General features: G+C 42.1%; 1 protein-coding gene across 3 annotated transcripts in view; it reads right to left on the minus strand.

Moving 5' to 3' along the window:
• Window positions 1-12,344, minus strand: part of VPS13B (vacuolar protein sorting 13 homolog B) — a 626,384-nt gene that overhangs the window by 69,825 nt on the left and 544,215 nt on the right. For all 3 annotated transcript variants that reach the window (XM_059672116.1, XM_059672115.1, XM_059672117.1), the window contains exon 42: window positions 11,353-11,514. In XM_059672116.1, the coding sequence (XP_059528099.1) occupies window positions 11,353-11,514 (162 nt within the window). The remainder of the gene's footprint in view (window positions 1-11,352; window positions 11,515-12,344) is intronic.

The raw sequence follows: 12,344 nt of genomic DNA on the forward strand, positions 1-12,344 counted from the left end.
CAGGGCACCGACAGTAAACTGAAGGACACATTTTGAGATCAGAGGACCTATTTTTGTGTGCCTATATAGTATACACAACATCATCCAACATGATGCAAAGAATGTTGCTTATAATTTTCATACTAAGATAATTAAGCTTTTTTGTGTATGTTTGTGAGAAATGTCTGAAATGTTATGAGAAGTCTCAACACTTATATGTTCTGTGAAGATTTATTGAATGCCTATTATGGGCAGGATACAGGACTAGATATTGTGGAAAATCACTCTTTTAAAGCCTCCTACTTTTGTTTCCCCCTTTTCCTTTCAGCAAAACACACACCAACCTCACATTTGCACAAAGTATGAGGCTTTTGTGGGCGTTGCAAATGGCCACAGATTTCCTCAGTAGCTCTCACTAGAAGGTGAAACCTTGTCCCTTACCCTTTGGATCTGGCCTGATCTTGAGACTTGCTCTGCCTACCAGGATGTGGCAGAAGAAATACTGCATGACTCTGAGCTCAGGCTCAACAGGCTTGCAGTCTCTGCTCGTGCTCCCATCTGGGCTGCCTGCTGACAAAGTCACGTGGAAGAGAACCAACAGCACCTGGGCCAATGGCCTGCCAACTACCAAAGACATAGGTGAGGCTGTGGGACCACTCAACCCAGCTGGCCTACAGCTGGCCACAGCCGCATGACTGAGCCCAGCAGAAGAACCTCCTGATTGAGTGCTATAGATTTCTGACCAACAGACTCAAGAACTAATAATTTCTTTAAGCCACTAAGTTTTCAGGTGGTTTGTTTGGCTGCAGCAGATAAGTGGTACAAAATCCTTCCACCCGCAGTCAATCCTTCTACCTGTGATATGGACTCCTCCCTCTGCTTCCGTTCTAACACCTTATGACATTAATCCTTCTTCCTTTAGTCTGTGCATCATCGGCCTCTTCGCTGTTTATTTTTTCTTATATATGATCATGCCTAAGTCTCTTCCATTTAAAATCCTCACTTGACCCTGAAGCTTTCTCTAGTTACTACCCAATCAAGATTAAAAAAGAATCATGTTCATTCTCTTCATTTCTTTACCTCCCATGTTTCTCTCAACCCACTGCAAACCGGCTTCTATCCCTATTTTGTCACTGAATACGCTTTCCTTGAGCCATCAGTGACATCCCAATTGCCAAATGCAATGGCCTCTTCAGTTCTTTTCTCACAGTCTCCTTATGGCATCTGACAACACTGACAATTCCACACCCCTAGATATTCTTCAGAGGTGTTTAGAACACCTTTATGTCCTAGTTTTCCTGCTATGTCTTGGGTTTCCTCATACCTCTTATTCCTCCTCAGTGGACCTCATTCCTCAGCTTAAACCCTACATTCTACCATGAGTCCTCATGGAAGCCCACTGTCTTGACAGCCCCAATGACCCTTGGCCCCTGTTATTTGTGCCTTTGTGTAGTCCCTTCCACACTGAATAGGGCTGGTCCATGTAACCACTAGGATATTACAGAAATGACAATGAATGACTCCTGAGGTTAGGTCATAAAAGACACTGTGGCTTCTTATTCTATCTTGGTCCGGGAAAAGCCTCCTGCTACATCCTGGGAATACTCAAGCAGCTCCATGCAGAGACCTGTGAGGCAAAGAGCTGAGGCCTCCTGCCAAGAGCCATGTGATCGAGCCATTTTAGAAATGAGTCTTGCAGCCCAGCCCAGCCTTTAGATGACGGCAGCTCCAGCTGATGTTTCGACTACCTCCTTATCAGGGCCTCTGAACTCCAGAGCCATTCAGTGAAACCACTCCCGAACTCCTGGCTAATGAAACTGAGAATAAACATTTGTTGTTTTATGTACTCAAGTTTTAGAGTAATTTGTTAAACAGCAGTATGTAACTAATAGAGATTTTGGTATCTGCAAGTGGGGTGCACTGTAACAAAAGCCTAAAATGTAGGAGGGCTTTGGAGCAGCAGGTGGGCAGAAACTGGAAGGACTTGGGGACTGTTAGTGTCTAAGGTGCTTCAAAGGTATTAACAGGAACTTGGTGGCCTTAGAGGAGGCTGCCAGTGAGGACTTTAGGAAAATGTTATGGGAAACTGGAGGACAAGGGATCCTTGTTATGTAGTGGCAGAGAGTTTAGCAATACTATCACATGCAAAGTAGAAAGTGTGCTTAATAAACCACGTGATCTAGCTAAGGAGATTTCCAGGCAGTGCCTAAATGCCTTCTGGTTTTTATCTGCTGCTTTAAATATTAAAGTCCGAGAGGGGTGATATAATCTTAAAAGAGAACTATCAGATAATAAGGATTCAAGATTCGCTAATTTTCAAAATTCCCAGATTTCCAGATGGCAAGTAATGCTAAAATCAAGAAATGGCTTCCAGGCAAAAATCATATCCAGGGCATGGTGTAGGAATGAAGCTAAGGAAGTGGCTGCAAGCCCTCTGTTAAAGGCCTCAGACAGGTCTAAATCTGTGTCTCAATGAGCTGTTTAAACCACAGGCTTCTAAGCCACATAAGGGTGATGCCCCTCAGCAGTGTCTGCAGAATCGCACAGTGGTGAAGAAATAATCTTGAAGAGATAGATGGGTGTGATTTTCTCTAGGGTGGAGGTGGAGGCGGCCATTAAGGGGAAAATGGTGATGGGAAAACATAAAAAACTAAAGGTAAGTAATATGGCCCAGTCAGTAATACGTAAGATTCAGCATATTGCTGGTAATTAAGACATAAGCAGAGAGAATATAAATAATGTTCATGAAGATTTTCAAGGCATAATTCTTCTTAGAGACAATGGAATATTAAAAAATACCCAATTATTCAAAAGAAGGAAGAGAAATGCAGAGGAACAAAGAAGAGATGGGACAAATAGAAAACATATCAATGGTGGACATCAACTAAAATATGAATATGTATTTTACAAAAATATAAATTTTTATCCTCTTTTAAGTCCTTTGTGCTATTGTTGTCATATATTTAACTTCTATGCAATTTATAAGCCCCATAGTATTTTGTTATGTTTAATTTAAGCAGTTAATTACTTCAAAAATTATTAAGAAAAGATAAAAGAAAGATTAATAAGAAACCCACAAAATTGTTTAAAGAATTATATTGGCAGAAACACTGCCAATTTAGATGGAAGAAACAAAGAGAGTAAAAAATGTAAAGAGGCCTTTGAATCTTCAAAATTCTAGGAATAGAAAGCAGCCTGAGAAAACAATGACGTGTGGACACAGGATACTTTCCGTGGAAAAGGATGGATGACTCAGAGGCTTGGGCCGAGGGTCTGAAGCCATGAGCCATAGACAATTATTCCCAAGCAGAAGTATGAATGATTCTAACCAAGAAACTTCCAACATTAATCTGGTTGGATTTCAGATCTACTTCTCCAGTTTCCTCCTTTTATGAATGGGAGTGTCTACAGTAGTTACCTGATGCCTGTGCCACCACTGTACACTGTTCTACAGCAAGAGATAACTAATAAAGTCCTCTTGGCACTCTCTCCTCAGCATTTTTCTCTCTATCCACTGCTATGCAGGCACTGATGATAGGCCAACTTTTTAACCTCTAGGCCATACTATTCTTTTGAGCTCCTGACCCTTAAGTTCAATGGCCACTTGGATATCTGGTAAGAAAGGGAAAAGGGAAAGGAGCCTTTTGTTACAGAGAGCGGAGTTCTTTACTAGGCACTTAATATTGTTTCATGAGATATCACTTATTTTTGCAGAAGAGGAAGTTGAAGCTCCAAGGAATTAAGAAACTGCCCAATCTTACACAGCTAAGTAACCTTAGGGGTGGAACCCAGGTATATTCATATCGGGAGGCTCGACTCGGGAAGTATCCCCTTCCAGTATCACTCAGGCTGGTGCAAAGTTTATTGCCTTACGGATATATGATTAGGGCCTCCTTCAAGTCCTGGGCGCTTCCCACAGTGTCCTGCCCACGGCCCTCTGCATAGGCAGTCACAACAAGGCAGTCTGCTTCTGCAAGGCCAGCAAGAGCCTGTGTGTCTCCCTCGCCTCACAAAAGGGGCCAAATGCTCTTTTAGGACTTTTACCTCATTAAGTTAGGCCCACCCAGAATTATCTCTTGCTTTTCCCCCCCTATGTTAGTGTTTTACTTCAATTCCCCATCATTTCTCCCTGTCTAGAACTACTGCAATAATATTCTGATACTGATCATGTCTATAATAATTTGTTTACTCTTCTGATTCCCTCATCCTATATAGTAAAAGGCTAATAAGTGAATTGTCCCCTTGACCGGGTGTTTGACCAGGAATTTGACCAGGGAGCGGGGTCAGGCTGCCAACCACCCTTGTCCCCTCCCCCTGGCCAGCCCCTCTCTCCATCGCCCCCCTCCCCATTGGAGCGGGCCAGCCGGACCCCACCTGTGCACAAATTCGTGCACCAGGCCTCTAGCTAGACAATAAGTTCCTTAGAAGAAAATTACATATTTACAAATGAACAGGAGTGAGGGGAACTAAATAATAAGTGAGAGAGAAATAATGGCAAACAGGGGGGCTTGTGAGTAGACTGAGGAAGGCCTTTAGATGCCATGTAATTTGGAAATATTGAATAGATGGTCAGAGAGGCTGTGAAAAATTTTGGATAGAAAAGTGTAATAATCAAAACATTACTCAAGAAGTAATCTGCAGATAGACTGGCATGGGGGCAAAGCTGTAGCTAAAAGAATAATTGAGAAAAACTATTGTAATAGTTCAGATGAGGAGAAATAAAGAAAACATTATTTAATTATTTAATTAATATATCATTACACTTGCCACCGACTTAGTCTGCATATAATTTTTTCCAGGATGCTTAAATTAACTTCTCTCCAATTTAATAATCTATACCTCTTGTTTAAAAAGTTGAGAAGTATATAAAAGTGTAATAGAGTGAAAAATATCACCTTAACCCACCATTCAGAGGCAACCACTGGTAAGAGTTTCACGCATCTCCTTCTCTTATTTTTCTTTGCCTTGTTCGTATATTGTAAGGGCCATTCTGTAAATGCAGAACCTTTATTCTGCTTTTCTGACTGCTATAATATGGTAGCACTTCCCCTTTCAATGTAAACTTTAGAGGTCCCATAACAGTTAATCTTATAGGTATGCCAGATTTTTAATTAACTTTCCTCAAAGTGAACATAATGGTCTTTAATTTTTTGATACTATAAAAATTAAATTGTGATACACATTTTTATGTATAAACCTTTGCTTTAATTTGAATTATTTCCTGAGAGTAGGCTATGATGATTTTAATAGCTTTGACTCTTCTTACCAATTGCTTTGTAGAAAGGAAGCATTAATTACATTCACCTTCAATGTGTAAGAATGTCCTCTAAATAAACTGTAATATGCATGCCATGTACAATGTAACAGAAGAGGCAAACATCTGAAAAAATTAATCAATTTGAAAGTTTTGTCAACACAGTGTATTTCCTTCCCTAAGTCTGCTTTTAAATTTTCTAAATTGTGACTGTGGCAAGGAATGTCTTTCTCTAGATATATGAGTACTTGCACTTATTAAATGAATAAAGGAGAGTGGTAACTGAGTAAGAAATATAATCTAGTTAATGAAACTGCCAGTTGAGATTATCATAAAATAAGTAGATAATACTCGAAATCCATTATTTTCCCCGTTAGATAAGAGAAAAATGATCAGATTTCACTCTGAAATATTTTTACATGCAAAAGAGAACTGGAGAACTTTTGATCTATACAGGCCTAGAAAGAGTACAATAAAAATATTTTACTACTATGGGGTGAGTACAGGTTGATTATATGTGTTAGGTATAAACTATTACTTATCATTCCTTACTTTCTGAAACATTTTACCAAGTTTTCAAGTGACAGGAATACCATTTAGATCAGAGTAAAAATAATTTAATATCAAACTGCTAGTGTATTGAATTTTGTTAACTGGGAGGCCGTAAAGCAGGGCTGGCAAGTTGTGGCATGTGGGCCAAACTGGTGCAGCGTCTATTTTCATATAGCCTGTGAGCTAAGAATGGCTTTCACATTTTTAAATGGTTGAAAAAAATCAAAAGAACATTTCGTGATGTGTGAAAATTACTGAAATTCAAATTTTACCGTCTATAAATAAATTCTATTGGACCCAACCATGCTCATTCGTTACGGCTGCTTTTGTGCAGAGCTGAGTAGCTGCCACGCAGACTGCGGCCCTGAAAGCCCACACTGGAGACGGAGGCCGGCCTCTGACTTAATGTGTGCTTTCTATTTTCTTTACTAAATCTGATGCTTTAATGGGCACCTCTTCTGCTCTTCCAAACTAATTCTTACCTTGTTATATTTTGCATTTTTAAATATCTGCTATTTTTCATGAGCTTATGAAACTTTCTAGGGCAGTGATGGCGAACCTATGACACGCATGTCACCTCTGAATTCATTTTTTTGGTTGATTTTTCTTTGTTAAATGGCATTTAAATATATAAAATATCAAAAATATAAATCTTTGTTTTACTATGGTTGCAAAGATCAAAAAATTTCGCCGAAACCGGTTTGGCTCAGTGGATAGAGCGTCGGCCTGCGGACTGAAAGGTCCCAGGTTCGATTCTGGTCAAGGGCATGTACCTGGGTTGCGGGCATATCCCCAGTAGGAGATGTGCAGGAGGCAGCTGATCGATGTTTCTCTCTCATCGATGTTTCTAACTCTCTATCTCTCTCCCTTCCTCTCTGTAAAAAATCAATAAAATATATTAAAAAAAAAAAGATAAAAAAATTTCTATATGTGACACAGCACCAGAGTTAAGTTAGGGTTTTTCAAAATGCTGACACGCCGAGCTCAAAAGGTTTGCCATCACTGTTCTAGGGTATCCATTTTGAAGCAGCATTTTATTATTTTCTTTAGATCCGTCTATAGCACATTTTCACACTGCTTGATGATTTGATTATTAACATGAAGTCACTGAGATTTGGAAATCTGCAATTCCAAAAACAATGCACAATCTATACGTTGTGCATGTTATAGGGGTAAAAGCAAATGTAGTTCCTTATGTATGAAGTAGAAGCATTCCTATTTCAAGCAGTTTAATTAGCCAACAGTGCTCTCTATTAACCAGTAAAGGACTTTAACTCAGAGGGAAGGCGGGGGTGGGTGGGAACTTGTATGTATATACGCATAACCCATGGACACAGATAATAATGTGTGAAGGGCTGAGGTGGGCTAGAAGGGGTCAATGGTTTACAATAAAGTTTTTTTTTAAAAAGGAACTAAACAAAAAAAAGGATGTTAACTTAAACAGACTATACACAAATCCTCCCAGTTGATGGAAATGTCACTATATTTGGTTTGGTAAATTAAACATCGCTTCCCTTGCCTCTGAACTGCCCGTATTCTGGGGAAGGACTCCATACACGCACACTTCCGGTCCCTATGTGACCTCTACAGAATGTGAAGCACTTCTTTGAAGACCAATCCCTCGCCGGTTATTGTACCCATACAACCTGATCTGAAGTCTACTGGGCTGGGATATTTAGGGCCCTTTGTGGTGGCAAATATGGCTGTGCAGCTGAATAGATTCAATTATTCCCTAGGAAATAGTTTTGTTCTCCCTCCGATTGTTTAAGGTAGCAACTGTTGTGGAATAACCAGCATTTTAAGCGATTCTGCCTCAGAGCATGTGCTGGAAACCCTAAGGAGAGTCTTTAGCTTTTCATTTCTAAAGGGTTTTTCAGCTTTGGATTTCCGTGTTTCTGCTCATCCTGTTGGGACTTACTGTTGTTAGCAACCTCCTGTGTGGTTCTAAGGCATGTTGACCTCTTTGAAACCTTTCCAGGTGTCACTGCCACTCTCTTGATCCCTGCAATCCAAGCTGCATTGTTTGGTGGAGTTACGTTCTGTGAACTTTAGAAATCCTCCCTGCGACTATGAATTGACTAACACCCAAGGTAGCATAAGCTGCAGACACAAATGTTCCTGAAACCACGCCTGCTGGGCAATGCAGGATGTGACTTGGAGCCTGGAAAAGAGAACAGTTTGCTCACTTGCGAAGCTATGACTACCTCCAGGTGTGGTTTGAAGCTAAGTGGCTAGTTTTTCTTGATCCTCAGATGGAACCTCTCATTAGAACACAGCAGAATCTGTGATTGTGGATGGAAGGAATTCCATGAAGACCCCATGGGCCCAGTAAGACCTCTGGCTTCAGAGGATCCTAAAACACACTTCCTTCAGCATACGTGGGTGTGGGAGAGAGCCACTGTGGTTTACTGCTTGTTGTCATTTTTTTTTTTTTTTAAGAAATCTGATCTAAGTTTAGCCTAAGATTATAATGAACACAGCTTATTCTAAAATTTGTGTCCAGAGGCTGCAGTTACAGATTTAAAAGAAAAAAAGTTTAATAGACACCTGTCTTACTTATGTCTCCAGTTTGTCATTAAACATTATTTGTTTTTGGTAATACAGTTAAGGCTTTGTAAGGGTTCCTACTTGGACTAAGAACCCCATTAGTCTAGCTTTAAAAGTGGAGTATTAGACAGTGATTTCCAAGCCCTTCTTTTAAAGCCTCACAGCTTGGCTATCCTAACAGACAATTCATGCTGCCAAAACCTAGGAGAGTTTGACAACGTTTTGAAAATAACACTATACTGAGAATGAAAACATATGGGATGCCAACTCTACTGCTATCTTAGCTTAATATTTCTAGCTTTCTCCTTGCCTAAAAATATGCATAAGAAATGACACAAAGCACACAGGGATACTGTGAAAACAAAATTAGTGATAAATACAAAAAGACCTTGGAACGTGCAAGAGCGTTAACGTGAAAGGTGTTGAGGCCGCGGTGGCCGTCCATTCTTTCCCGTTGGCCTCCTTCCACCCACCACTGTATGCCCGTAACAGGAAGGGTGATCACAGAACAGCCGGCTCATATACCACCGAGCCAGCTGTTCTCACCATCTCCCTTCCCACGTGGGCTCCTGTGTCCGGGGAACCCTGAGGGTCAACAGGCCATGGTGGTCCATGCATCTTAGGGGACTGTGAGGGGCAGTAAGCCTCTGCTTCACTTCCTGAGGCCCGCAGCTGTGTGTGAATGGGGGACGAGGCGACAGGTACAGTCAGTGTGATAGTGGGGAAGGGCATGTAGTGAGAACAGAGCCACCGTTGTCTGATAATTATTCACCTCACTGACTATAGATGAGAAGTTTCCTTACTGACCTTGGGGAACTGGAGGATGAAGCAAGGCTGTAAAAAGGTAAGATGCTTCGATGGGTCCATGACTCAGAAAATGCATTTTGAGAACAGACCAAGGACAGGACACGCTTTGATTTGGTTGCTGTGCCCCGACCCTGACCTCCTCAGGGACGCTGACCATTCTCCGGTCCCAGGAACGGGCCGAGCTGGCTATAACATCACAAATTAGCCACCTTATCGGATTCTGAGCTCCTGAAGGCCGGACTGCAGACTTTACCCTCCCCTTACCCTGTTACACTTGGAGCTCCCAACTGCATGTAGCTATCTTCTCCCTCGTGTGTATATAACCAGCCAACTGGCGGGGTGGGGATGGGGGTGGGATGCAGAGCAGATTTTCGTGGATGACCTGCTGCTCTCCCGTACCAGTGGTGTTACTGGAATAAATGCTCATATACCATTCAATCCCGTCTCTGCTGAACTGGTTCAAGTAGTGACAGGCAGCCCGGACCCCTTGGTTGCCGTTTACAAGTGGACGATAGCCCATGCGCAGCTTCTCAGAGGCCTGCTTCCTGCCACTGCTAATTCACTGCTGTGAATGCAATCACCATGGAAACCTTTCAGAACTCTAAATGGCGACAACAAGTATCAACCCAGGTTGTCTGGGTGGCTGGAATCATAGGTGGTCATTTTTTTGTTTGGTCTATATATCTGTATGTTCTCACTTTTGCAATGAATAAGAAACAAAATAAAAAGGAACTTAATTTTAAAACAAATAAACAAAACACCCTTTAACTGTAAGAGGCAAATAACCAAACGACTTAAAAACTCTCTAACACGGAAATTTCTCAAGAGGAAAATTTGAAAATAAGGGCATGTCATTCACTCTAAAATTATGAGTGCAATATTATATCATTTGAAAAATATCTGTAAGAACTTTTTACTAAAAAGGATTTTTGTAGTTTTAATGTCCTGTCAAATTAACTAGAACTGGATAAACAATATACTTAAATAAGGATTGTACTGCAGCTACATTTCCAAACTTTATAGTAAGAGTGTGGCAATTCATGAAACAGCAAGGAAGAATTCTAGCTACTGGGGGAGGGCGGAGGGAGAGCAAGCGGCAGCCGGAGGGCATAGCATGTCCTGAAGCCGGTCTATGGAAGCTGGTCCCAGATGGGAAAACTTGTTCTCTAATTTAATGACTTTCTTTTAATCACAAGCAGACAGTTTCCTTATTACCCCGCGTGTTAGAAATACGTTATTCCTGAGAGCACTTCCTAGGGTTTCTTTGACTCATTTAAGACCACATCTTTGTGTTTAATTCACCCTCATATTATCCCTCCGGGGCACATCCCTCTAATTATTCCCATCGAATGTGACAGGAAAATGGAATTACACTACTTGGAAAACAGACATCCTTTGGTATGTCTCTCCTCAGTGCTCCCTTGGGCATATTCTGTTGTCCTGCTCACTTCATTACAGACCGGGAGCTGTCCCTCAGAAGGCGAGGATTACCTTTGAACTCCCAGTGCCTGGCACATGCTTGGCACACGGTAACAATCTGAATAAATAGCCCGGCCGGCGTGGCTCGGTGGTTGAGCATCGACCTATGACCCAGGAGGTCACGGTTCGATTCCCAGTCAAGGCACATGCCCGGGTTACAGACTCTATCCCCAGTAGGGGGCGTGCAGGAGGTAGCCAATCAATGATACTCTCTCATCATTGATGTTTCTCTCTCTCGCTCCCTCTCTCTCTCTAATCAATAAAAATATATTTTAAAACATCTGAATAAACAAATGAATAATAATAATACCCAACGCATAATGCTTACAGTTTATCAAACACTGTTTGGTGCCTTATACGTATTTATTATTTAGTCCTCACCATCCCATGAAACAGTTACTGATATTATCCCCGTGTTACATGTGAGAAAGCTGATGTGTGGGAAGTAAAGCAAGGTCACGCCCGGCCAGGATCTGCACCTACGTCTAGATTCAGTCTCGTGGCCATGGTGCCATTCCACCGCCCGTGCTCCCGGGAGAGCGTCCTCTCCAAGGGACGCTGGGAACACCGTGCCCCCACCTCTCAACGTTTCTGGGTTCCTGTCAGGTGTGGCTGATGTGGGTCCTTGGGAGACCCACCCAAAAGGAGAAATAGCTAGACACAGGCACACAACTGCAGAACAAGTGAACCGCCGGCCTTAACGATCGCTGTGCTGTGAGCTGCTTCTCACATACCTGTGGGGATCTGTGCGAGCGCCAGCTGTACTGGTGACGGTGGAGGCTCGCCAGCAGGACGTTCTCATCAGTGTCCACCTGGCCAAACCGCAGCGTCTCCTGGGTGTCGTTACAGATCACAAAATGGCTGAAGACCAGCTCCTCCACCTCAGGGCATTGGTTCTGAAAGAAAAGGAATAGGAAAGCCAACGTGCATCAGATTAATTGCAAGATGTTTGGCAGCTGTCTGCCCAGTGGCGATTGTTACAACGCAGGAACGCTCAAGGATCTGCTGTCATTAGCTCGTGTATACAAAGGATTCTATACTTCCAGGACAAGCACCAAAAATACCTTAAAGAGATCTTACACGGTCCAAAAATATGTTTTGACTTATACTCCTGCAAAATAAATCATAGACACAGAAGAGTAAAAGAACAATGAGATCCCTCAAACTTTTAACATTTTAAAATGAATTAACATCCTACAGAGAACGCTGGGCTGGGTAGTGCACGTGTTTGAGCAGAGTGCTGGCGGCTAGAATTACCGTGTTCCTGGCCTTCTCAACTCGGCAATCAAGACCAATTACAAAGCCACAGTTTGTACCCTACAGAAAGTAAGGATCTTTTAGGTAATACGTCCCCAGATCCCTTAAGGGGGAGGGAGGTGGGGAGAGACAGAGAGAGAGAGAGAGTGTGTGTGTGTGTAAATGTGCTCAGGGAGAGATGCAAATAAAACCACAAGTTTCCCTTTATTGTTAAGAGGCTGCACACACAAAACAGACCTGCTCCAGAGTCGGGTAAGCCAAGTGCAGTTTTCAAGAGAAGTATGTTAGCTAAAAAACAGGTGTTGCTGTCTGTTGCAGCTGATAGTCTTCAATCAGCGAATGTCTCCCATGAACCTGTGAAGGCTCAGCAAATTAGTAATGGGCTCCTGTGTTTAGGCCTCCTTTTCAACTTAGTGGTGTCTCCCCTGGTTGCTGTTATAGTAAAACACTGGCAAAGTGATAGAGAATT

Source organism: Myotis daubentonii, chromosome 17 (genome assembly GCF_963259705.1).
Source record: "Myotis daubentonii chromosome 17, mMyoDau2.1, whole genome shotgun sequence".
Taxonomy (NCBI): Eukaryota; Metazoa; Chordata; class Mammalia; order Chiroptera; family Vespertilionidae; genus Myotis; species Myotis daubentonii.